Genomic DNA, 24,935 nt, shown 5'->3' on the forward strand with positions numbered 1-24,935 from the left:
TGGCAGACAGAAAGCAAAGAATTGGAATAAACAGGTCTTTTTCCGAGTGGCAGGCAGTGACTAGTGGGGTACCGCAGGGATCGGTCCTAGGACCCCAGCTATTCACAATATATATTTATGATCTAGATGAGGGAACTAGATGTAATATCTCCAAGTTTGCAGACGACACAAAGCTGGGTGGGCGTGTGTGCTGTGAGGAGGATGCCGAGAAACTCCAGTATGCTTTGGACAGGTTGGGTGATTGGGCAGATGCATGGCAAATGCAGTATAATGTGGATAAATGCGAGGTTATCCACTTCGGTGGCAAAAACAGAAAGACAGATTATTATCTGAACGGCAATAGATTGGGAAAAGGGGAAGTGCAACGAGACCTGGGTGTCCTTGTGCACCAGTCGCTGAAGTTAAGCATGCAGGTGCGGCAGGCAGTTAAGAAGGCAAATGGTATGTTGGCCTTCATAGCGAGATGATTTGACTACAGGAGCAAGGATGTCTTGCTGCAGTTGTACAGGGCCTTGGTGAGACTACACCTTGAGTATTGTGTGCAGTTTTGGTCGCCTTATCTGAGGAAGGATGTTCTTGCCATGGAGGGAGTGCAGCGAAGATTCACCAGACTGATACCTGGGAATGGCAGGAATGACGTATGAGGAGAGATTGGGTCGATTAGGCTTATATTCACTAGAGTTTAGAAGAATGAGAGGGGATCTCATTGAAACTTATAAAATTCTAACAGGACTAGACAGACTAGATGCAGGAAGAATGTTCCCGATGGTCGGGGAGTCCAGAACCAGGGGTCACAGTCTAAGGATAAGGGGTAAGCTATTTAGGACTGAGATGAGGAGGAATTTCTTCACCCAGAGAGTGGTGAACCTGTGGAATTCTCTACCACAGAAGGCAGTGGAGGCCAATTCATTAAATATATTCAAGAAGGAGTTGGATATATTTCTTGAGGCTAAAAGGATCAAGGGATATGGGGAGAAAGCAGGGACAGGGTACTGAATTTGGATGATCAGCCATGATCTCATTAAATGGCGGAGCAGGCTCGAGGGGCCGAATGGCCTGCTCCTATCTTCTATGTTTCTATGTTCAAGTTTACTGACCCGCCTGCCAGAGGGAGCAGTTTCTCCCCACTTACTCAATCAAAATCCCTCATAATACAGTATTAGGTCTCCCCTTAAGCTTCTCAAGAAAATCAAGCAATGTTGTTAAATATCTTTGTATCCCATAATTACACTTCTCAACAGGTTTCAATGCTTTTAAAAGGTGCCAATCGACCATAGGTTAACTACCTTCTCTGGGAGGTCACGTGCCCACTGGTTTGTGAGGGTATTTGTTTTCTTCGATCTCTAACCTAGCTTGTGTGAACTTTATGCTTAAACTTGCATTTTATCGTGCAGTGGTCGTGTGTTGGAGACTTGACGTTCTCATGTCCCTAATAATAATAATTTTTAAAAATTGTTTCTTTAGGAGGGGGGTCAGCTTTATTGCCAGCCCCAATCCCCCCAGTCACCTTGGAGGAGAAACAAAGCCTGACTAAACAACTTGCTGCTAAAGGGGCAACGATTCAGGAACTTAACACAGTCCGCAAGACGCTCTCTCTGTTGAAGGGCGGAGGTTTGGCTAGGGCTGCCTATCCTGCTAAGGTCTGTATCCTTTTTTCTGTTTTCTGACGGAGAATTTGTTGATTTATGAAGCTTTGAATGAGATTGCACTCAAGTCTTATATAATCTAAGTATAGCGTCTTAAACTCAATGGTACTCACTATACAAACTAAAACATTACTTGTGTTAGCCGTGGCTCAGTGGGCAGCACCCTCACCTCTGAGTCAGAAGGTTGCGGGTTCAATTCCCACTCCAGAGACTTGAGCACAAAAATCTAGGCTGACACTCCCAGTGCAGTGCTGAGGGAGTGCTGCACTGTTGGAGATGCCGTCCTTTGGATGAGATGGTAAACCTCTCAGGTGGACGTAAAAGATCCCATGGCACTATTTCGAAGAAGAGCAGGGGAGTTAACCCTGGTGTCCTGGGCCAATATTTATCCCTCAATCAACTTCACTAAAACAGATTACCCGGTCATTATCACATGGCTGTTTGTGGGAGCTTGCTGTGCGCAAACTGGCTGTTGTGTTTCCCACATTACAACAGTGACTACACTTCAGAAAAGTGCTTCATTGGCTGTAAAGCGCTTTGGGACGTCCGGTGGTCGTGAAAGCTGCTATATGAATGCAAGTCTTTCTTTGTTTTCCCTATAGCCACATCCCACTGCTTTGAAATTGTAAGTAGAAACTGACAGATTTTTAGCCTATTTTCTCCTTCCTCCTCGTCCTCTCCTGAAAGATACCAAGTCCTGCTCAGGTGCAGTTCTATGAGTGCCGACAACCCTCCAGTACCTCACACAAGTGGCCATTCATTAGGGGCAAACCCGGACACTGAATTTGAGCAGGGTATTTGACCGGATGAATCACTGCAGCTGAGCACAATCTTGCACTTTGTGGCAAGTCACTGGGTAGCACTTCCAGCAAGGGTCGCCTAGGTGGCAGTCAAGAACAGGGACACAGACGTGTCTTCCCCTTCCTGGTTTAAGCCGTGCCGAGCCCATTTGTTAGCTGCCTTTTCACTGACACCACCCAACTCAGGAATCAAAAGTTCTGGAATGAATGATGCAGCTCCACGCCATGTTGTGTGTTCACCCACTCAGCTTAAGGCTGTCTACATTGATGGATTATGACAGCGATTTAATCACAACACGTTTAGTGAGCAACAAACCTGTGTTAACTCAATAAAAATAACAACAGAAAATGCTGGAAAAACTCAGCAGGCCAGATAACATCCGTGGAGAGAAAATAGAGTCAACGTTTCAGGTGAAAACCCTTTGTCAAGACTAAAGAAGCGCAGGAAATGAAATAGATTCCTGTGCTTCTTTAGTCTTGACAAAGGGTTTTCACCCGAAACGTTAACTCTGTTTCTCTCTCCACGGATGTTGCCTGGCCTGCTGAGTTTTTCCAGCATTTTCTGTTGTTATTTCGGATTTCCAGCATCCGCAGTATTTTGCTATCATATTAACTCAATAAAAGATGGCCTGAAATTTGCAGTGGGTAATGACGGCGAACTAACAGCGTTCGCCGTCATTACCCCTCTGGAACTGACTGCAACGATAGGATTTAGCGCATGCGCATCTAAACATGGAAATCCTGAAGTTGCGATCAGTCATTCACTGCTCCGACACAGGCTGTGTTGTGGAACACCGCCCCCCCGCACCCCCCGGCCATAGCCGACAATCCGTGTAATCAGCGAAACTGATGAAAACCTGGGCCTTTCCTCGCTAATATCGTTGTTAAAACACCCCATTAAATGTTAAGCTTTGTTGGAACTGGGGTTTTAAAAGCGTATTGACTGGTTATCTAACATTCTGGCCCTGAAAAACTAATTTTTATATTTGTGAAGTGTCAAATTTCTCCATTGTGATAAAATTACAATTTTTAAAAATCTTAAACTTTTTAAAAAAAAGTTTGTTAATGATATTTCAGGTTCTATCTTATCCCCAGGTGAGAGTCCCAATCTTTATTTCGCTCTGTAACTTTTTTTTTAAAGTCCAGATAAAAGCAGCTTCTCATTTCCTGGTTTCCTGTCTGTGAGAATTCTGCAATGTGATTGGCTGCTTAGACAGCTTGTTGATGTCACTGCAGCTCTTTGCTGGGAATCCCCATGACGAAGCGCTGAAATCAATTGAACATCAAAAAAAGCTAATTTCTCGCCATAGACCTGTGGGCAGCTTTCTTCGGGGCCAGCGGCAAGCGCCATCGCTTCACCGCTGACTGCAAATTACGGGCCATTTTGTATGACTATTGCCCTGCATCTAATCTTTGCTCATACACAGTGAAATGTTGTCAATAAAAAGCTAATGGTAGTTTTGATCAGAGATTGTCTTAATAATTGAGACCATCTTTGGAGTTAGGAGTCTAAATACAAGCTTATTTAAACAGGAGGCTTGTCATCGTGTTATAATCAGGTTTGACTGTACAACAGATTGAAATAGAGAGCAATATAAAACATGATTCTTTGGTTTGGCAGGTGGTGAGTCTCATCATGTCTGATGTTATTGGAGACCATTTGGAGTTCGTAGCTAGTGGCCCGACTGTACCTAGCTCACAAAGCAAAGAAGACTGTTACAAGGTTCTGTCAAAATATAACCTGGTATTATCCATGCCAGAATCTGTAAAAGAAGTCCTGTCTCAGCCCAGCACGAGAATGAACCAAGAGGAAACCCGAGATTTTGCTCATGTTTGTAATTTTGTTGTCGGGTCAAATGCAATTGCCTTAGAGGAAGCCAAACGCAAATCAGAAAGCTTGGGTTATAACACTTCTGTCCTGTCTACTGTAGTGAGCGGGGATGTCAGGACTGTGGCCAGATTGTACAGTCTTTTGATTAGATATGTGTGCTCAGTTCTGGCAGCTGCAAGTTCAAAATGTGTGCATGCAATCAACCTGAAAGATGAGATCGTGCAGATGGTTGCAAACTTGGGGCTTCCTGACTTCCAACTAGATGGCTGCTTGGAGCGGTTGGAGGACACGCTGAGCTCCAGGAAACCAATATGCCTTCTGGCCGGTGGTGAAACTACAGTTCAGCTCCAGGGCAAAGGTAAAGGGGGTCGAAATCAGGAGCTGGCCTTGCTTGTAGCCTTGGAACTACACCGTGCAAAATCCAAGATTCCACAGGATCCCCTTACAAAGCATGAAGTTGTTTTTCTTAGTGGCGGGACCGATGGACAAGATGGGCCGACCGAAGCAGCCGGTGCATTCGCTTACACTGAGCTGGTTGATAAGGCCTTTAGTGAAGGGCTCAACATAGAGGACTTTCTAAATAACAATGACTCCTTTACCTTCTTCAGCAAGTTCAATAGTGGAGCTGATCTGATTGTGACAGGCCTGACAAGTACTAATGTCATGGATGTGCAGGCAATTATTATTCAACCCAAGGACATTTAATGAAAGCATTAGCCTTTCGCCAGAAAGAGGAGACAAATACAGAAAATAAAGCATTGTGTGGAGACAGGGTGTTTCTCTAATTACTGGGAATCCATAAGCAAGGGACATAATTTTGCACTGTATTTTTTTCTTTCGCCAATCCTATTAACGCTACAATGTGTGAAATTAGCAGCAGTTGTTATCTTACAAAAAACACTTCTATTCCCCCTCTCCATCATTAGCAGTAGTAGTATCGGCAAAGGGAACAGGGATCTACGTATGGTTTTGACATGTTGAGCACTGGCATTACAAGTTAATGCAAACAACCTTTGGATCCGACGTGCCACAGGTTAGCAGCACAGACAAGGCATTTTGGGGGCCATGGTGCATATTTTTCAAAAAGCAAAGCTATTTAAATAAAGAATTAAACATTCAAGGATTCCTCTCCTCAAAGGGTTAGGAGATCTCAAATGACATTTGTGACATTCCCCAACATTTTGCAACACAAGCCATGACCAATGTTCCCTCTAAGCTGCCGTGTGTGGGGGCCGCAGAGTAATCTGCACGGTCCCGCACAGGCCGCTCACAAGCTCTTTCATTTGAAATACTGCACATGCGCAGAAATTTAAAGGGACCGCTCATTGAAATAAACAGGCCACGCAGAACAAAGGCAATTTAGAGGGATCATTGGCCATGACAGCAATTTTTTTTTGGAAGGGTGGTGGTTTGGAAGTTACAGGCATTGCCCTGGTAGCCCTAAACAAAAATTGAAGTGGAATTTATATCTACTAAACGGTGCAAAATGGAAGCCCAAAAGCAGACTACCTACTATCACTCTTGGTGCGTGGCCTCAAGGAGACCCTTAACCAGCAGCATATTTATTTGCAAACTAGGGGTGAATACGCTCTGTCCAGTGGCACTTGGATAGACCAGAAAGAACCCAGATTCAATCTCTGGTCTTAACTGAGGGACTACAATTGTGATCAGCATCCTTGGATTGGTTTCCCACCCTTGATTGCCATCAGTGACCCCCCCCGCCCTGCCCCCCTTGCTGAAAGTGTTTACATGTAGTCAGGACACAAGTCGACCTGAATGAAAGAAGAGCCCACTAGTCCTCATTATCCACTTCACATGTAAAGAACGGCCACCTGGCGGAGGTATCCGAGGGCTGCTGGCGCAGGTGGAACCATATCTCAGCACAACAACTTCACTAAGTCGGCAACTTCAGAAGAGCATGGTAACGGGAGAGAAATTAGAAAGAAACAAATAGGATAGAAAGGAAAATAAATATGCAAATTAAGTAACGACAAAATGTAAAGACTAAACAAAGTTAATTTAAGTTTTAAAACTTTATTAGGCAAAAATTTAAACTGCACAAATTGTAAATCACAATTTTAAACTTTTGGTAAAGACAATATTCATAGTGCAACATCACACCAGAAAACATTGCCACCATATTTATAATTACATTTATTTACACAGCTGCAATTATACAGCAAACCACTTATATATGATTTAAAAGAATAGTGCAATCTTACAAAAGGAAAGTTGCTCCTGTTCTGTAAACAGATATAGTATCCATGATATGCCAATGGCAACGTTTTACTGTACAACTCAGACTGGTGCATTCTGTGTCCAATAACAAGAAGCGTAGGGGATCTTGCAGTGGCAACGTTAACAGCTTATAGTTTAACAGTGCAAAAGACAGCACCTCTATATCATAGCAGCAACTCTTAGTGCGCATGGACATGTCCCTGGGGCTGGGACCCGTATGAATTCCACATAGATGCCACACAAAAAAATTACTATATTATGTTTGAAGACCAGGACCTCAAACCCGGCACTAAGCTCTTGGTCTACAGAGCAGCAGTGATACCCGCCCTGCTGTATGCCTCAGAGACATGTACAGCAGGCACCTCAAAGCACTGGAGAGGTACCACCAACGCTGCCTCCGCAAGATCCTGCAAATCCATTGGCAGGATAGGTGCACCAATGTCAGTGTTCTTGCTCAGGCCAACATCCCCAGCATCGAAGCTTTGACCACGCTCGATTAGCTCCGATGGACGGGTCACATTGTCCACATGCCTGATACGAGACTCCCAAAACAAGCGCTCTACTCGGAGCTCCGGCACGGCAAGAGAGCCCCAGGTGGGCAGAGGAAACGCTTCAAGGACACCCTCAAAGCCTCCTTGAAAAAGTGTACCATCCCCATCGACACCTGGGAATCCCTGGCCCAAGACCGCACAAAGTGGAGGAGAAGCATCCGGGAAGGCGCCGAACACCTTGAGTCTCTTCGCCGGGAGCAAGCCGAAGCCAAGCGCAAGGAGCGCACGTCAACCCAAGCACCCCACCCACCCGCCCCTTCAACCACCATCTGCCCCACCTGTGACAGAGACTGTAGGTCCTGCATTGGACTCATCAGTCACCTGAGAACTCATTTTTAATGAAGCAAGTAATCCTCAGTTCCGAGGGACTGCCTAAGAAGATATTATGGGATGAAGTTGTTTTGTACAGGCATTTTTTATTAAATTGAGAATTTTACAGCATTACAAAATAATCTCAGATATTACAGGAAACTTTGTGATATCCGGCACCGAGCTGTTGCCGTCCCATCAAAACTGCCGGACAAACCAGCGCTAATGTTAAAACATACGGAGCTCCGTATCTAGCAACAAACCCTGTTGCTTCTAAACAGTCGGCCGTAGCTTGCAAGCGTCTCTGTAGCTAAGCAACAGCTTTAGCTGGACCTTGCAGAGCCTGACTGGTGAAAAAAAAGCAACGAAAAGAAAAAAAACTTACTGAACCGACTCCTGAATTTTGCCAGTGGATCGAGCATTCCGGACAGTTAACCTCCGGATAAACCAAAGTTTCCTGTACTTAATGTAAAATCAATCAATGCTTACTCAAAATAGCACAGTCTAGTAAATTGTTCTACAATATGTTAGGTTAATAATGCTGACCCACTTATGCAGACTTATAATTCTCTTTCAACATAGTAGGTGACAGGACAAGAACCAAAGACTCATGAGTTCGACATTTGGGTCATCAAAAGGGCAAAAATATTAATGAAAAGGAACATTTTAAGCATTTACTTGAATTCCTTTTCACTAATCTTCAGAGTATGATTGGTGTAGTAAATGTTGCTGCAGCTGGTACCAGGCTGCAGTACAAATCACTTCATGAGGGGTTCAACAATTAAAAAGAATTAGGAAGGATGGGTTCCTAAAACAACCAGCTCTGAAAACCTGTTGCTGCTATGATACGTTTGTACCATAAAAGACATTATTAGCCCCATAATGCAAGCATGTACAATGTGATTTTTATTATTTAACTTTTAAAAATAAATTTACAGCATCAAAATAATCATGTCATTGCACACTCTATCTACAAAAGTTAATAGTCTTGAAAGGCCAGTTACCATTACAAGGCTGCCCCATTTAACCCAATTATCTAAAGTTAGTGCCAGGAACAATCTTTATTGGGCAGGTTTCACAGTTCAGCAATTATCAAAACCAATCCATCTGATGACTGGAATTCAAACCAAACTTCAAAGTAATTGTAAACGGACAAGGGTGCACAATCATGCAACTGCCCACCTTCTTTTGAAGATAAGTTTTAAGAAATTGCCCTATTCTTTCAAATGTGAAATGATTCGATGGGAAGATGGAGTTTACAAGCAAATATGTGGAGAACTTAGCTGCCATATAAAGGATGTGCAGGTATGTATTAGTAATTTAGACTGTATAAACAGTTTGGAGGTATGAATTGGTAACACAGATGTCACATTAAAAATATATAATGTGGTGAAATTGTTTTGTGCAGTTAATTTTTATAAAATTGAGAATTATAGAATTTTTTTACATTACAAATTAATCAAAGGCGTTGCTTAATGTAAATCAATCAATAGTTACTCAAAAATCGCAAAACTATAGGAAGCTTTCAGTCCAGTAAATTATTCTGCAATATAATGCTGACCCACTTGTACAGATTTGTAATTCCCTTAAGACATGGTAGGTGACAGGACGAGGACCAAAGTCTCATGAGTTCGACTCAAAAGTGCAGAAGTATTAATGAAAAAAGAAAATTTTAAGAATCCACTTAAATTCCTTTCCATTAATATATGTATTTTAGGTTTCTTCATGGATGGCTATAACAAATTTATGATAAAAGGCAGACTTCCAAGTAAATGGAAAATTCCCCTCCCAATTTTGTGTCTCTTTTAAATTTAGTAAAAAAAAGAGGGCTGATTATTTCCCCCAATTCTTTTGAAAAGTTGCTCATTTTTTATATCACCAACCCAATTTTTAAGAATATTTCTTCTGAACACAGGGACCAACCTACAAATCAAATAATTTGCATTTTACTCAATTGTTAGCCAGTGATGTTTATCCTCAGTAGAACATAACACAAGATATTTGTTCTCCCTTTTGGTTTGGGAATGGAGCCAGAAAACAAAAAATAGAAAACTATAGAGCAGCTGTCATTATAATCGTCACCTGAACCCCAAGACAAGGTTACAGTCTTGAAATACCTTCTGCTATTATACTGTGATCAGTTTTAAGTCTTCCTTTTGGCAAAGGCAGCTATCAGTGCACATGCCAACAGTCAGCCTGCTGTGTCAGTATGTGATGACACCTGTGCTGAAAATAAAATTAATAGCAATATAATCTGGGAGAGAGCATGTTCTATAGCCCCAAACTGCTGGATTCCTAATCTCTACCACGTTGCACCAGGATAATGCTTCACCCCCACTAGTATCGAGAACCCGTTAACAGTGAAGATTTTCAACAAAGACACATTCTGTGACCTAACTTTACATATAGATCTTTCTGTTTGGAAAAGACTACAAACCTGTGACTAAATTCAGCACCTGACCCATAAGCAAAGCCCATTTATAAGCAAGAGACAAACTTGTAAGTTTAAACAACGACATGGCTGAGATAGATTTTTGAACTCTAGCGGAATCAAGGGATATTGAGCTCGGGCGGGAACGTGGATTTGAGGCCGAAGATCAGCCGTGATCTTATTGAATGACAGTGCAGGCACGAGGGGCCGTATGGCCTGCTCCTGTTCCCAAGACTTATATGGCCCAGATATTCCGATCGCAGGCCTCCCGCGGGCGGAGGACTGCGAGCTGGAAAAATCTGCGCCCTTACCCGAGGGCTCCCGGGAGGCACACAATTCCGCTGCTGGGCCTCTCCAAACTGCTGGTGCGCAGGGCCCACGTATCCCAGAGGCACGGCACAGGTAGTTCGCAGCATCCGTGTGATCACGTGGGCCATAGGGAGCCAATCACAGAAGGGAATCTCCCTTCATACACTTGACAGGAAGACCTGTCAAATATATGAATGGAGATCACCCCCAAAACATAGTAAAATTTGAAATAATTTTTTTTTTTTTTTTTAAATCACATTTTTAAAATGACTTGAAAGTACAATAAATTAACTATTTTAAACAAAACGTTTTTTACGGGGCTAAAAATAAACACTTTAAAAAAAAGTATTTTTAAATGATATCAGTGGAATTTTTTTTTTAAATTACTTTTTTCAACTCTTATCCTGGTAAAAGCAGGCCTTGCGCCTGCATTTACCAGGCGCAAGAATTGTAAGGGTTTTCTGCGGGTGGAGGGTCTCCAAAAAGCAAAACTATCCGCCCGCAGAGGCCCTTCTCCCGAGCAGCCGGAGGATCCGTCAAGAACTTTCTTGACAGGTCGGAAATGCCAGTTTCCAGCGCATGCGCAGTGCATGCCTGAAACCGGCATTTCCGATGTCCTTACAGGCGGCACCCATAGGGATCGGAATATCCGGCCCATAATCATTAAATACTACATTGGAAGCTACTGTGGTTAAAAACAAATACATCCACTCGCCAAATTTGCTAAACAGACATCAGGGCAAATAACAGTGTAGAGGATGCAATGGGCACACCACTGCCTAATCCACAACCCAGGATAGCATGTCACAAAAACCTGCATAAATCATCAACATCTCTTGAGTAATACACGAACATGCACTGTACCTTGTAAACTGAATTTTCCAATGTTTGTAATTCTGAAAATTGTGTTTTTTTTAAAAAAAATGAAACATTTTTTTAAGATGTTCTTAGGATCTAGAAAAAAATACAAGCCTGCAGTCGGTCTTAAATTTATCCCAACTCCCAGCTGGCAAGGACACTTACAGGGATCCAGAACAGTAATCTACAATGCAGATTTTGAAAAGCAAGAGCAACTTTAATCCCATTTAAAATCACAAAGCTCCCAAGATCCCGTTAAATTGGCTAGATTAAAGCCAGAGTGAATGGATTTTGTGTAAATGGGCTTTGCTTATAGACTCTTACAGCACAGAAGGAGGCCATTCGACCCATTGCGCCTGTGGGTCAGGTGTTGAGTTTAGTCAGTAGTTTGTAGTCCTATCACTAACAAAAAGATCCAAATATCAAACTAGGCCACAGAACGTTAGGATAGTGAGTTCTTTTTTGGTGGCGGGGGGGTGGGGGAATGATTTGAGCACCAGTACATTCGAGTTTTAGGTCAAGGATTCAAGCTTACAAGCTCTTGTCTTACCACTTCCCAGTTCACAATCTTAGCCACATCACTATAGGGAAGCTTTGACTAGAAATCCGGAACTTCCCTACAGGCAAAGAGCAACATCCGGAATACAAATCAATGACCAAGTCACCCAAGCTTTTCTTGTACAATTTCTGTGGATGGATTGCGAATGTCATTAGCCGAGACCGGAGAGCTGGTTTTCCACCTGCCCTTCCTGAAAGAAGGATGGTCGCAGTGGAAGGTAATACATTAAAAATTTGGCCCAGACCTTTCCAGCTAAAAGGCATCACCCGATAGAGCACTAGGTCATGCGAACCAGAAGATCCCAGGTTCAATCCCTGCAGGGATAGTGCATCTCAGCTGAGGGAGCAGTTTAATGTGCTGTAATTGATCTCAGCGCTCTTGGCCTGAGTGAGGGGGAATGAAAAAAAAAATCAACCGGGATTCCCACTCCTAATTGCTATAGTGTCAGCTGTGGCTCAGTTGATAGCACTCTCCCCTCTGAGTCAGGAGGTTGTGGGTTCAAGTCCCACTCCAGAGACTTGAGCACAAAAATCTAGGCTGACACTCCCAATGCCAGGTCTGAGGGAGTGCTGCACTGTCAGAGGTGCCATCTTTCGGATATGTTAAACCGAGGCCCCGTCTGCTTGGTCAGGTGGACATAAAAGATCCCATGGCACTATTTCGAAGAAGAGCAGGGGAGCTATCCCCGGTGTCCTGGGCCAATATTTATCCCTCAATCAACATCACTAAAACAGATTATCTGCTCATTATCACATTGCTGTTTGTGGGAGCTTGCTGGGCACAATTTGGCTGCTGTGTTTCCTAGTGACTACACTTCAAAAAAAAAAAAAAGTACTTCATTGACTGTAAAGCATTTGGGAACGTCCATTGGTTGTGAAAGGCGCTATATAAATGCAAGTCTTACTTTCTTTTTCTTTCAGTGACACATGCTGGAAAGGGAGTGTGTGAACATCAGATATCAATAGGATCAGATTGGCTGTGAATAGCCTGCTAAGTGGCACTTTGAGGCCCCATGCCATCCATCGCCAGGGCCTCACAAACAGCGGAAAAGCTCCCATGACTTACCAGTAAGTGACCCGCAGTCCCTGTCTGAGCAGCAGGGCTTCAGAGCTTTTTCACTCACTATCCCTAGACGCTCACACAGAGATTGATCACTTGGGTGAGATGCTGGTGAATTCCCAGAGCCCTTACAAGTATACCCTGGGAAGGATCAAACACCTCCAGGAGGGGAGGGGGATGCGGAAATCACCCAGAGGAAATCAGGACGAGATCTCAAAAGAAGCATGTACTGGGTAGCACATTTTCGTGTGAATGACTCTCCATCCCATGGTCCAGCTTAGGAAATTATAAAATGTAAAATTAAAAGTAGTGTACCAATTTTACTCTGTCCTTCCAGCTACACAAGTTTTTTTTGAATTGTGCAACTCGTCAAGGCTTATTCAACAGCACCTCTCAAACCCGCGACCTCTACCATCTAGAAGGACAAGGGCAACAGGCGCATGGGGAGCACCACCACCTCCAAGTTCCCCTCCAAGTCACACACCATCCTGACTTGGAAATATATCGCCATTCCTTCATCGTCGCTGGGTCAAAATCCTGGAACTCCCTCCCTAACAGCACTGTGCGAGCACCTTCACCACGCGGACTGCAGCGGTTCAAGCAGGATGCTCACCACCACCTTCGAGGGCAATTAGGGATGGGCAGTAAATGCTGGTCTCGCCGGTGACGCCCACGTCCCAGGAACAATTCTTTTTCTTAATTCTCATTGGAACAAATACTAATCCTACAATTTTGCAAGGGGAAGTGATGATTTTAAAAGCATTTCACCTTCAAGCAAGAATGTCCAAACTAGCTTAAAGAGAATGAGTTACAAAAATAGCCTATTGCTACAGTGTCCTTATTTTGCAGTGCTCTCAAAAGATTCTTGGCTCCTTCTCCCTCAGGGACCAACTGCTCATGTTTTTAAAATCAGCTGTATTCAATAACAAGTCATGACGCGCCCTACTGCTGCATGCCGATCCAGTCAGAGGTACGGCACTCCTCGCATCCAATGGGGCAAGCCCATCAAAAACAAACGTTAAAAGCCATAGGAGGAGCTCAGAACTTGATCTTCCAGTCCATTTACACCAGCTTGTCCTTTTGTGTTGGAGGTGGTTAGTTAGTGGAGTTGGTACGCTGGGGAGCGATTTGGTATTTTAGTAAACTGTGCAAGAAGTGACCCTCAAATGATCTTCAGCAACAAAAGCACTCAGTGCAAAGTGTCATTTTTTTGTTTCTGCAGCTCCTTTTATACATTTAAAAACTTAATCAAATATAGTCCCTCCTAAAAAATTAATGCTAAATATACATATGCACACCCACACAGCAGTTTTTTCCTAATGTACAGCAGTCAGGGAAACCTTTACATTTCCAAACATAAATATATAAGTTAATCAGCTTTAGGGGCACAAGTTTACAAAGGTTGTCCAATTTATGGATTACAGTGATTTACAAAATGTACTGTTTATGTACAAAACATTTATATTAGAAAAAGGTAATTTCAGTAGAATATACATCGCTTCAATACAATGAACCCAGGGTCTGTTTCAAGACTTGAGACCAACTCTTGACATACTGCATTCCAAATCCAAAGTTCCATCATTTTTACTGTAATATAGTTGAGGGGGGCAACAATACTACAGTACAAAAGGGACGTGAAACAAAAGAAAGCATCCTTGCATTCATGTAAAACATTATGCACAAGAGTGTGACGAAACATGGCTCTTCATGTCTCAACCCCAAAGGTAAGGGTACAGGCTACACTTTTTTTTGTTACAACCATTTTTGTAAGTAATGATTATTGGAGGAGCATCCATTAAGTAAGTCTTGGCGGAGGGTGGGTTTGAGGGGCGGAGGGGGGTGGTGGTGGTGAAGAAAATACCCAAAAGAATTATGCAACATGGTGGCATATCACACACTAATAATACACACAAGCATTGAGTAACCAATCTTGCCTCTGCTGTGTAGGAGACTTGCCAAGCAGAGAGAGAGAGAGAGGAGAGAGAGAGAGAGAAATAAACAAAGAACTAGTTTCCCTGGACTGCTTTTTGCACAGGTACTAGTAGCCAGTTCAACAGAGGCTTTGGTAAAAGCCTGATGCATGTTGCCCTCTTGGGCATGTTATGCTGCACAGCTACAAGAAACTTAAAGAGGAGGCGCGGGAGAAAATAAAGCAGAAGTGTCTGTGTAGTGGTGGCGGGGTGCTTTCCTGTGGGACCAGAATATAAAAATAGACTAGATTTTGAGATATTGAGCTCTACAGACCAGGAATAACCCAGTCTCCACTCAGCTGGTTGGAGCGATACTACTGACCTCAGTACTCGAGCGGTGGGGTGGGAAATCAGACAGTGCTCTTGATTTGCATTTTCCAGGGGCCTCTGGAAAATGCAAGTGTGTAGACAATCGATAAAGACAGATAAAGGTATGGTTGTGATCAATGTTCCTTATAATCTTTATTTGGGGCTGCGCGGCCCAAAGGTCCGCACATGCGCTTTTTTTTTCAGTTTAAAAGCCAGCTCACCAGCTGCACGGCACCCCTGGAGCGCTGCACGGCAAAGAGAACATTGGTTGTGATATTCTCTCTCCCCACCCCCAACACCCATTTATGTGAGGGCTAACACTCATTTAGACAAAGTACCAGATGTTGCTGCTGATGATGGCCAGACCCAGCATTCGGCAACAGCTTCAGGAGAGGAAAAAGCATGAAAAAAAATTGAGAAAGATTTTTTTTTTTAAAAAGGGAATGGGGAGAAGGAAAAACAAACAAAATAACTTCACATTACTACATGAGAAAAATCTCTCTCTTCTCCCACCACACCTCATTGCTATGACACAGAATGACAAGGGCATGTCTGCTGCTGGTAGTATGGTTATCATAAACAGTCAGTTCCTGGATGCCAATGGAAGCACAGAGTCCCTTTAATACTGGCAGGTGCTAGCAATGGCAGGGATGCCATACACACGCTGCGACAGCACAGTATCGATCTAAAACCACCATAAGATCAGGAGCATATTGGAGAATTGTCTTTCTGGACGAGGAAAGACAGACTCTGGATTGTAACATTCTGTAGTACGGCCGACACAACACCAACCCACAGTATCTGCTCACCTAAATGTAGGCACGACAGACAGTCAGGCCAGTGATCATTCAACTCCGAATACAGAAAATTAACAGATGAATAAAGTTCCAACTCAACCCAACATATTTTATGAAGGTGGGGGGGGGGGGGGGGGGGGAAAGAGGAGGGGGAAATCATCCCATAAAGTGAACACTACACCACATGTATTGGTAAGTAAGTAAGATAATTTGCCATTATTCAATTCCACTCCACCAATTTTTAATTCTGATCACTCCTGGTATAAATAATAATTACATCATTAAATTTCACCTGTCATTAATTTAGATTTATTATTATTTTTTTTTTATTTTTTTAAGTGGGGCGGGAAGAAGTAGGGATATTTTACTTCCTTTTCTCAAATTATTATCTTTTAAACACAGAAATGCAGTACTTAAATTTTACTGAAAGCTGTGCTGTTGCAAAACACAACTATCCAAGGATATCAATGGTATTTGGCTTGAGCAAAGTTATTTGTACACGTTTCACTATATTATAACTACATAAAAACGAGGACTGGATATGTGCCTCAGAGTTTCAAAAATATAGATGGCAAACAAAGAGAAGGGAATCTACAGCTTCATGTCGGTATCAGTGTGCACGCACTTAATTGATTGGTGAATGAAACTATCAAGTATTCAGCTTTAGATAAGGGAAAGAGGGAAGAAGTCAAATCGTAGCATAAATAAATAACTATTCTTGACCCCCTATATATTCAAATCTCAGAATCTTAATCTACCTTAATAACAACTCTGTTCAAATGAGTGGCCACCCTAATAAGGAATAACTAGCTAATGATCAATTTTCATGAATGCTGTGCTACCCTGCAAACTTGGAATCCAGCCTTGACACTTCCTTTTCCTGGGATCTATCTGGAAAGAAGGTAGCGCAATACAAATGGTACTGCAATGTAAAATGTCAAGGCTCATACTGGAGAATTTTAGCAATGAGGAAAGATTGGATAGGCTGGGGTTGTTTTCTTTGGAACAGAGGTGGCAGAGAGGAGACTTAATTGAGGTGTATAAAATTATGAGGAGCCTAGATAGAGTGGATAGGAAGGACCTATTTCCCCTAGCAGAGAGGTCAATAACCAGGGGGCAGAGATTTAAAGTAATTGGTAGAAGGATTAGAGGGGAGTGGAGGAGAACTTTTCACCCAGAGGGTGGTGGGGGTCTGGAACTCACTGCCTGAAAGGGTGGTAGAGGCAGAAACCCTCATCACATTTAAAAAGTACTTGGATGTGCACTTGAGGTGCCGTAACCGTCAGGTCTACGGACCAAGAGCTGGAAAGTGAGATTAGGCTGGATGGCTCTTTTTCAGCCGGCACAGACACGATGGGCCGAATGGCCTCCTCCTGTGCCGTAAATTTCTACGATTCTACTGAGGACCATAAAACTAGAAAATTAATTGTAGCACCTCGGATTTGCTCCTTGGAATTTTACTAACAATTCTTTCCAGCAATATGCAAACAAAAGATGCCCGTTTACATCGCAAACATTCAACCCTTATTTTGGCATACTGGTGAAAACACGCTGTTAAATCTCATGACGTACTTCATTACCCGCTCTCAACCTGGGTATCTGGTGTGTGGACGGAAGTCTAATTTTTTCTTCAAGAATTTTTGTTTTAAGAAATATACAATGTTGACTGCAAAGAGACGTATGCACCAAAAACCACAGTACTGCATTCCCCCAATGCTCAGATTGGATGGATTCGGATACCCAGCCTGGTGCAAGGTAACCGTATTGCTCTGCTATACTGCTACACCAACAGAGTTTTGTATCACAGTTTACATAACAGTTGTTATAGGAGGGGAGGTAGAAACAAAATATATGTGGCAACTGGAGACAGAGATTGAAAAGAATTAAATTGCAACCTGACCATATAATTCACCCGTGATTTAAGTGGAGCCACAGATATCAAGATTAATGGTAATTAACAGCCAACCAACCACATCATATCTATTTATGCTATGACAGTGTTCTTGAATATCACCCCTAACTAATTAATGTTTTAATAATGGAAAGTTAACTTCAATGTGGGTTCTTATTCCTGCAGAGGTCAGATTATCCACTTAAGAGCTGGGCATTTCCACAGCATTGCTGCCTTCCACCAGGTCAGGCGAAGCGTTATACTCTTATGGTACACAAGTGCCCGTCTCCCAAACCTGTAGAATTAAGTGCATAAAGTCCATTTCACCCTGTGGAATACTAAACCTGGTGAGAAGTGCATGAAAATCTAGTCAGCTGACTGGCTAGTGTTCACATCAAGCCTTGGGGAAGGAGGGCGAGCTGGTCCAAGGCCTTATCCAATGCAACTCCTGAGCTGGCGGTCAGAAAGGGTTTGACCAACCCGAGGAAATGCTCTCTCTCTTCTCTTTCTTCTCTCTTGCTCTTCTCTCCTCTCTCTCCTTCTCTCCTCTCGCTCTTCTCCTCACTCTCCTCTCGCTCTCTCTTCTCCTCACTCTCCTCTCGCTCTTCTCCTCACTCTCTTCTCTGGGAAAGCAACTTGAGCTTCGCCCAACGGGGGAAGAGTTTCGGTTTGTACTCCCGAACAGGCACAATATCGGTGATGCTCCTGCAGCGTCCACCTAACTCAGCAGCCGGGAGACCCGAACCACTTCCCGGTTTGGGCCTCACTAACATTTTGTCGGCAAGCTGCGAGTGACAAACAGAGGGCCAGCTTCAGCTCGCCGGTAAATCATCTGGCTGGCGAGTAAAGTCTGCTGTGGGGAGGGAGCGGAGGGGGTGAAATGGGATTTTTGACCAATTATATAAATTAAATTGAAATTCAAGCTGTAGATTACTCATTAGGTTACAAGCCATTAGCTTTTTTACTCAGAACATCACAGGGACGTTAAAAGATGCTCCCAGTGTGGAGAATTAAGGAATGTTATATTGCCACAGGTCACTCAGAGGTCAGTCCAACTTCCTGTTAATAATGTTGCGATTAAACTTTACTGGCCATGTCTATACACAAACAAGTTTGGGTTCAGCCAATATTTTGCATGTACTGTATACAGAGAGCAAAATAAAACCAACAGCATATTGGGTATCAAAATCCAAAACTGCTCTATTTTACAAGTTAATTCTTAACAATACCTCTTTCAGATATACCCTCACAAACCATCCTGTTGCACTTTGGGGGTCAGTTTAGAAGCAGTTTGGTGGCTTTTAAGGACTAAAGGATACTGATCGGAGTTCAGGAGACCCTTGACAAGTTGCTGCAAAACAACGTTGTGACAGGAGGAAGACGCCACCAAGCTCTTGTTAGTTCTTTGATAATGTGTTGCTGGGCTTACAAGGACACCCATCCCTACTTGAAATTGGCTCTTGTCTAAACAGAATCACGTGGATTCTTTTTCTCCCCTCCGGATAGAATCCATTTCTCACCACAAATCAGGATCCTGGGGGAGTTGTTTGAGCCCAGCACATCGCTGTTCAAGTGAGTGATCAACATTTTCATCACTGGTACTTTTTAAACCAACACACGTGCCAACATACACTTCCCCCTGATACCAGTGTCCACTCAGCAAAGCCTAAGGATATTATAAAACAAAAGCAAATTAACGGCACTGAGTCACAATGGCACGTTTCAAGTTATCAGGCTGCAACACGCGAAACTTTGAAGAGTCTAGCACCCAACAGCAGTTTCAACATTCCAGGTTCACTTCAACTTTCCTCCACACAGCAAACCAGCGCATGTATTGGCTGCAGAATTCACACACCTTCGTCACTCACTCGCTGTGACTTTTACATGACTCGCCACTGGCATTTTCCCTGTGGAAACAATTAAAAACATTTTAGGAGTCAAAACTGGTATCATTTCATTACACTTGTTGACAATTAAATTCCGTGAAATGTAATGAGCCGCTTGCCTCCCCCTCCAAATTTCTACTTTTAACCCTCTTTTCCTGAAGCAGAACTCATGGTGCGGTGGAGGGAACCATCTGGTTCCCTCCATCCAAATTTCCCCACACAGCCATTTTCAAAGCGTGATCAGGAAGAGAAGTCCTGCCCAATTTTGTCCTCCCTTCAGCCGAATGATGCTACAGCTACTTGTAGCAGCCCCATTGCAGCTTCATCTGGACCAGCTAACTCATCACATACCAAGGATCAGACCTCGGAGCTTCTTGATTTATGTCACTCACTACTACCCATGTATTTATCAAATGAGCCAACAGGGATGGTGTTTGGGTGAGCAAAAGGAACCCATGCAGCCATACCCCAAGCAACACCTTCAGGAAAGACAGAGGACAGAAAATTGGCAAGGAAAACAAATTATAATTTTTTTTTTAATGTGAAATCATTGCTCCACTGATGGTTCTTTGGTAACTTTGCAATCTAGAGTGGAACCGCACCATAAAGAGCATGAAGGTCTCAGGTTTGATCGCTGGTCTGTGCGGATCTTGGGTGGGGGGTGGTAGGGGAACTATAACTGCTCTCGCCACCCTCTGGATAGGGGAGGGGGGGGGCATAAAGCTACTCCTGATACTATCAAGTGACCCTGCTGGAAAGTACACACATGAGCATGTTGTTGGGGGAGTACCACGATTGGGCATTGCTATGACATACTCAATACAGGAAACTTTGGTTTATCCGGAGGTTGTATGGCAGGAAACCTCGCTCCAACGGCAGAAATCAGCAGCCGTTTTGGTTAGGTTTTTTTTCTTCTCTTAGCATTCTTTTAACAGGCAGGCTCTGGAAAGCGTCTTTGTAGCCTAGCAACAGCTTCAGAGACGCTTCCAAGGTACGGGCCGAGTGTTTACAAGCTGTTGCTGAGCAACAGTGTTTGTTGTCGAATATGGAGACTTTCATCTCCGTATGCTTCAACGTTAACTTTGCATGTCCGGCAGTTTTGATATATCGGCAACACGCCGGTCCCGTCGGTGCCGGATATCAGAACTTTTCCTGTAGTTCAATTGCCTGCTAACATTTACCTATAAGCTCACAAAAGAAGAATGGTAATTTAGAGGAGATACTGGTAGGCTGGTTGCACCTGTGAAACAGTAACCCACCACGTTAACAACTCCAGGGGAGGACTCCTCTAAAAGGTCGTTAGTTAAGGCAGCGAGTACAACAACTTGTATTTATATAGCGCCTTTAACGTAGTCGAATGTCCCAGGCGCTTCACGGGAGCATTATAAACAAAATTTGACACCGAGCCACATAAGGAGAGGACAGATGACCAAAAGCTTGGTCAGAGGTAGGTTTTAAGGAGCATCTTAAAAAAGGAGGGGGGGGGGGGGCGGAGAGGTTTAAGGAGGGAATTCCGGAGCTTCCAGCCTTGGCAGCTGAAGGCACGGCCAATGGTTGAGCGATTAAAACAGGGGATGCTCAAGAGGCCAGAATTAGAGGAGCGCAGATATCTCAGAGGGTTGTGGGGCAGGAGGATGTTAGTGATGGGGAGGGGAGAGGCCATGGAGGGATTTGAAAACAAGGAGAATTTTAAAATCGAGGCGTTGCTTAACCGGGAGCCAATGTAGGTCAACGAGCACAGGGGTGATGGGTGAACGGTGAACAGGACATGATGCGAGTTAGGACACGGGCAGCAGAGCTTTGAATGTGCTCAATTTACGGAGGGTAGAACATTAGAGGCCAGCCAGTAGTGCATTGGAATAGTCAAGTGTGGAGGTAAGCATGCAGGCGGTTAAGAAGGCAAATGGTATGTTGGCCTTCGTAGCGAGAGGGTTCGAGTACAGGAACAAGGATGTCTTGCTGCAGTTGTACAGGGCCTTGGTGAGACCACACCTTGAGTATTGTGTGCAGTTTTGGTCGCCTTATCTGAGGAAGGATGTTCTTGCCATGGAGTGCAGCGAAGATTCACCAGACTGATACCTGGGATGGCAGGAATGACGTGTGAGGAGAGATTGGGTCGATTGGGCTTATACTCGCTGGAGTTTAGAAGAATGAGAGGGAATCTCATTGAAACTTATAAAGGACTGGACAGACTAGATGCAGGAAGGATGTTCCCGATGGCCAGGGAGTCCAGAACCAGGGGGTCACAGTCTAAGGATAAGGGGTAAGCCATTTAGGACTGAGAGGAGGAGGAATTTCTTCACCCAGAGAGTGGTGAACCTGTGGAATTCTCTACCACAGAAGGCAGTGGAGGCCAATTCATTAAATATATTCAAGAAGGAGTTGGATATATTTCTTAAGGCTAAAGGGATCAAGGGATATGGGGAGAAGGCAGGGACAGGGTACTGAATTTGGATGATCAGCCATGATCTCATTGAATGGCGGAGCAGGCTCGAGGGGCCGAATGGCCTACTCCTGCTCCTATCTTCTATGTTTCTATGCAACAAAGCCATGGATGAACATACAGCTGAGGAAAGTCGCTGGTTCAATCCCTAGTCTATGTTCAATTAGCTGATTTCAGGCAGGGAGGCAGCAGAGGCGTTACAATTAGCCTTAGTCCCATTGGGTTGGGAGGGGAGGTAAAAGAAATCAACCAGGGTTCACATTTGTTATTGTTTTTCCAGCAACCCATAATGTGCCTGTGTGGACCTCAAGTGCTCAAAGTATTTAGATCCTCATAGGAAGAAAGCCCCTTCGACAAAGTTCCAGAGTGCACAAGCACCTTGCAGGTTTGCAGGCAAAAATTTACGTTGGTTGATCTACTTTAATGGTGTACTTGGATAGAAATTCTGAATGAACAGATTGTGATCTTTAACAAGATTAACTTTTAGACAAATGCGAAAATTGCGCAATAAAATTATTTTGAAAAGGTTTCCGTTAAAATCAGCCTTTTACAAAGTGTGGTGCATCGCATTTCTAAAAACTTCTTTAAAAAAGGAAACATACCAACTAGTAAAGTTCGAGGAGCCATCGGGAGTGCCACCATTCTGGCCTCCGCTACCTGTAAAAGAAACTCAAATTCAAAAAGCTCGTTCCACCACACTACAAGTCATCACAACTTGCATTTTTATCCAGTTGGAATTGCGTTAGAGCAGCCCCAGGGGACTCTCTTGCAATTTTCCTCTTCCAGCCCCTTCGCAGGAAAATACTGGCCCATCTCGTGGCATTTCCCCAACAACACATCCAAAAGTGGAAAACCTTCCACGTCGAAGGTGGTGCAGGCCCACATACCACCCCACTGAACAATACGATGGAGTGATAACAATGCTGTGCAATCCCATGAATGCTTTCTTAAATTGCTGCATTATTCTCAAAAAAGTGAACTTTTATCAATGAAGAACACTTTGAAGTGAAGCAGAGGGCTAAAACGGCCATTGGCAAGATTGTAAAAACACATACTTGTCCTGAACAACATTGCTGCTGTGGCGGAGCCACTAAGGGACTCCGATCAATTGTATATAATTCCCTTTAATAATGTTAGCTACAGCCGGAGTCTGTATCTTTGTTTTCACTGTTTACATGTACAGAGCGCGATCACTTTAATAGCGCGGGTAAACGCGATGACGTCACGCCGTTCATCACGTGATCCCCCACCGGCGGGAAAAACGTGATGACGTCAGCCACGGGACCGCCCAAGCAGTCCTCGTGGAGCCTCCGAACTGACTAGACCTATATTCGATGTTCTCCTGTAATTATCCGTTAAACTCTGTTAGTTTTCATTAAACCTCGTTTATTTGATCGCCTGAGTGGACCTCAGTCTTTTGATAGGAACTAGACATTCCTACACTGCCATTATATCACGAGGCTCTTTCCAACACGTCAAATGAAACAAGCCAATCAAATTTATAACTAAAAATAGTGGCAACAGAAGTACACCAAATAAATGAAATTTGAAATAACTATTCTAAGTGTTCACATCGTTTCAGCTGTGGACTAATGTTTAACGACTCGAACTTGAGGAAAAGAGGAATAAAACATATAAAAGCGTTCTATAACAGAAGTGCAGAGTTAGTGTGTTCAGGAGTTTGGAGAATGTCCTCAATAATGAGCATGAAGCTAATGAATTATTAGTATCACACACAAAACAGCAATGCATCACTAACTACATCCTGTAATAATGCTTTTTACTAAAGATCCATGGTGTGTGCAACAAAAATAAAACTCGAACAGGTCTGTTCAAATCATGTGATTCATTTATGCAGGGCTGCTGTCCATGTTCACATTGCAGTAAACAAAACAAAAATTGCCAAAAATGGGATAAAGCCATAACTAAGAAGCTTTATCTCCATGCTTGCATCAATACCGCCAAAGTTCCCCCAAGGATCCATCTTCAACCCAACCCTCCCGATGCTCAGCAACATCATCTGCAGACATGGAGTCAGCTTCCATATGTAGGCCGACGACACCCAGCTCTACCTCTCAGTCACCTAGCTTGACCCCTCCACTGCCTCCGAGCTGTCAGATTGCTTGTCTGACATCCAGTCTTGAATAATCCACAAATTGGATAAGCCACGATTCGCTCCAGCTAAACATTGGGAAGACTGAAGCCTTGACACCGTTTCCATTCCTCTCCCCACCTCATTCCAGTTATACAACCTTCCCGCCCGCCCACCCACCCCCACCCCTCTGGTCAATTTCCCCCCCCCCCCATCATTGTTGGCCATGCCTTCAGCTGACTAGCCCCCATGCTCTGGAATTCTCATTCTCTCTCTCTCAAACCCACCTCTTTGACCAAGTTTTTGTCACCCTCCCAATATCTCCTGCTTTGGCTTGGCTCCCATTTTCTGATAAAACCTCTCAAGTGCAGTCGGCCGTTTTCTATATGAAAAGGCGCAATGTAAATACAAGCAGTTGTTACCTAATTACGCACAGAAACAGGAGTGCATTTCAGAGATGTAAAACATATCAGAGCTCAGCTGATATTTTTAAGGCATTATCTCAACCTTTTAATACAAATACATCACCTTCTCACAAAATACACAATTGCTTCACACAACAAATTACTTTCAAAGTACAGTGACTGTTAAGTTAGGTAAACAAGGCAGCCATTGTGTCAGCAATACCACACAAAGACCAACGAGATGAATTGTTAGTTAATCTGTTTTTTTATTGGTGGGGGGTTGAGGGAGGAATGTTGGCTTAGTCACTGGGACAACGCTTTTCTTTTCTTCGAATAACGCCACAGGATCTTTTACTATCCAGCTGAACCACCAGAACAGGCCGATGGGACTTTGGTTCATCACCTGTAGTCCACTGGAGTGTCAGCCTTGGTTACGGTTGCAAACACTGGTACGGGCTACTTTACTGTAATACGCTTCAGGCTACCTCATTCTACATGGGCTCCCTAATTGTAAGGGTTTGTTAAATAAAACAACTTATTACTATCCAGTAC

General features: G+C 43.6%; 2 protein-coding genes across 8 annotated transcripts in view; one reads left to right on the plus strand and one right to left on the minus strand.

Moving 5' to 3' along the window:
• glyctk (glycerate kinase) overlaps positions 1–8,324 on the plus strand; it is a 28,824-nt gene extending 20,500 nt beyond the window's left edge. For both annotated transcript variants that reach the window (XM_086002014.1, XM_086002015.1), the window contains exons 4-5: positions 1,465–1,640; positions 4,068–8,324. In XM_086002014.1, the coding sequence (XP_085858140.1) occupies positions 1,465–1,640; positions 4,068–4,982 (1,091 nt within the window). In that variant the 3' untranslated portion in view covers positions 4,983–8,324. The remainder of the gene's footprint in view (positions 1–1,464; positions 1,641–4,067) is intronic.
• tcta (T cell leukemia translocation altered) overlaps positions 1–24,935 on the minus strand; it is a 43,190-nt gene that overhangs the window by 6,870 nt on the left and 11,385 nt on the right. The window contains exons 2-4 of one of the 6 annotated variants that reach the window (XM_086002018.1): positions 22,490–22,544; positions 19,414–19,465; positions 11,429–13,707 (exon numbers count right to left, since the gene is read on the minus strand). In XM_086002018.1, the coding sequence (XP_085858144.1) occupies positions 19,423–19,465; positions 22,490–22,544 (98 nt within the window). In that variant the 3' untranslated portion in view covers positions 11,429–13,707; positions 19,414–19,422. Of the gene's footprint in view, positions 1–11,428; positions 13,708–13,793; positions 19,466–22,489; positions 22,545–24,935 lie in introns of those variants that run through there. The other 5 variants (XM_086002017.1, XM_086002023.1, XM_086002016.1 and 2 more) reach the window with 5 other exon arrangements.

This window comes from Somniosus microcephalus, chromosome 11, assembly GCF_052327205.1.
Source record: "Somniosus microcephalus isolate GS21.2 chromosome 11, FLI_Smic_1.0, whole genome shotgun sequence".
NCBI lineage: Eukaryota > Metazoa > Chordata > Chondrichthyes > Squaliformes > Somniosidae > Somniosus > Somniosus microcephalus.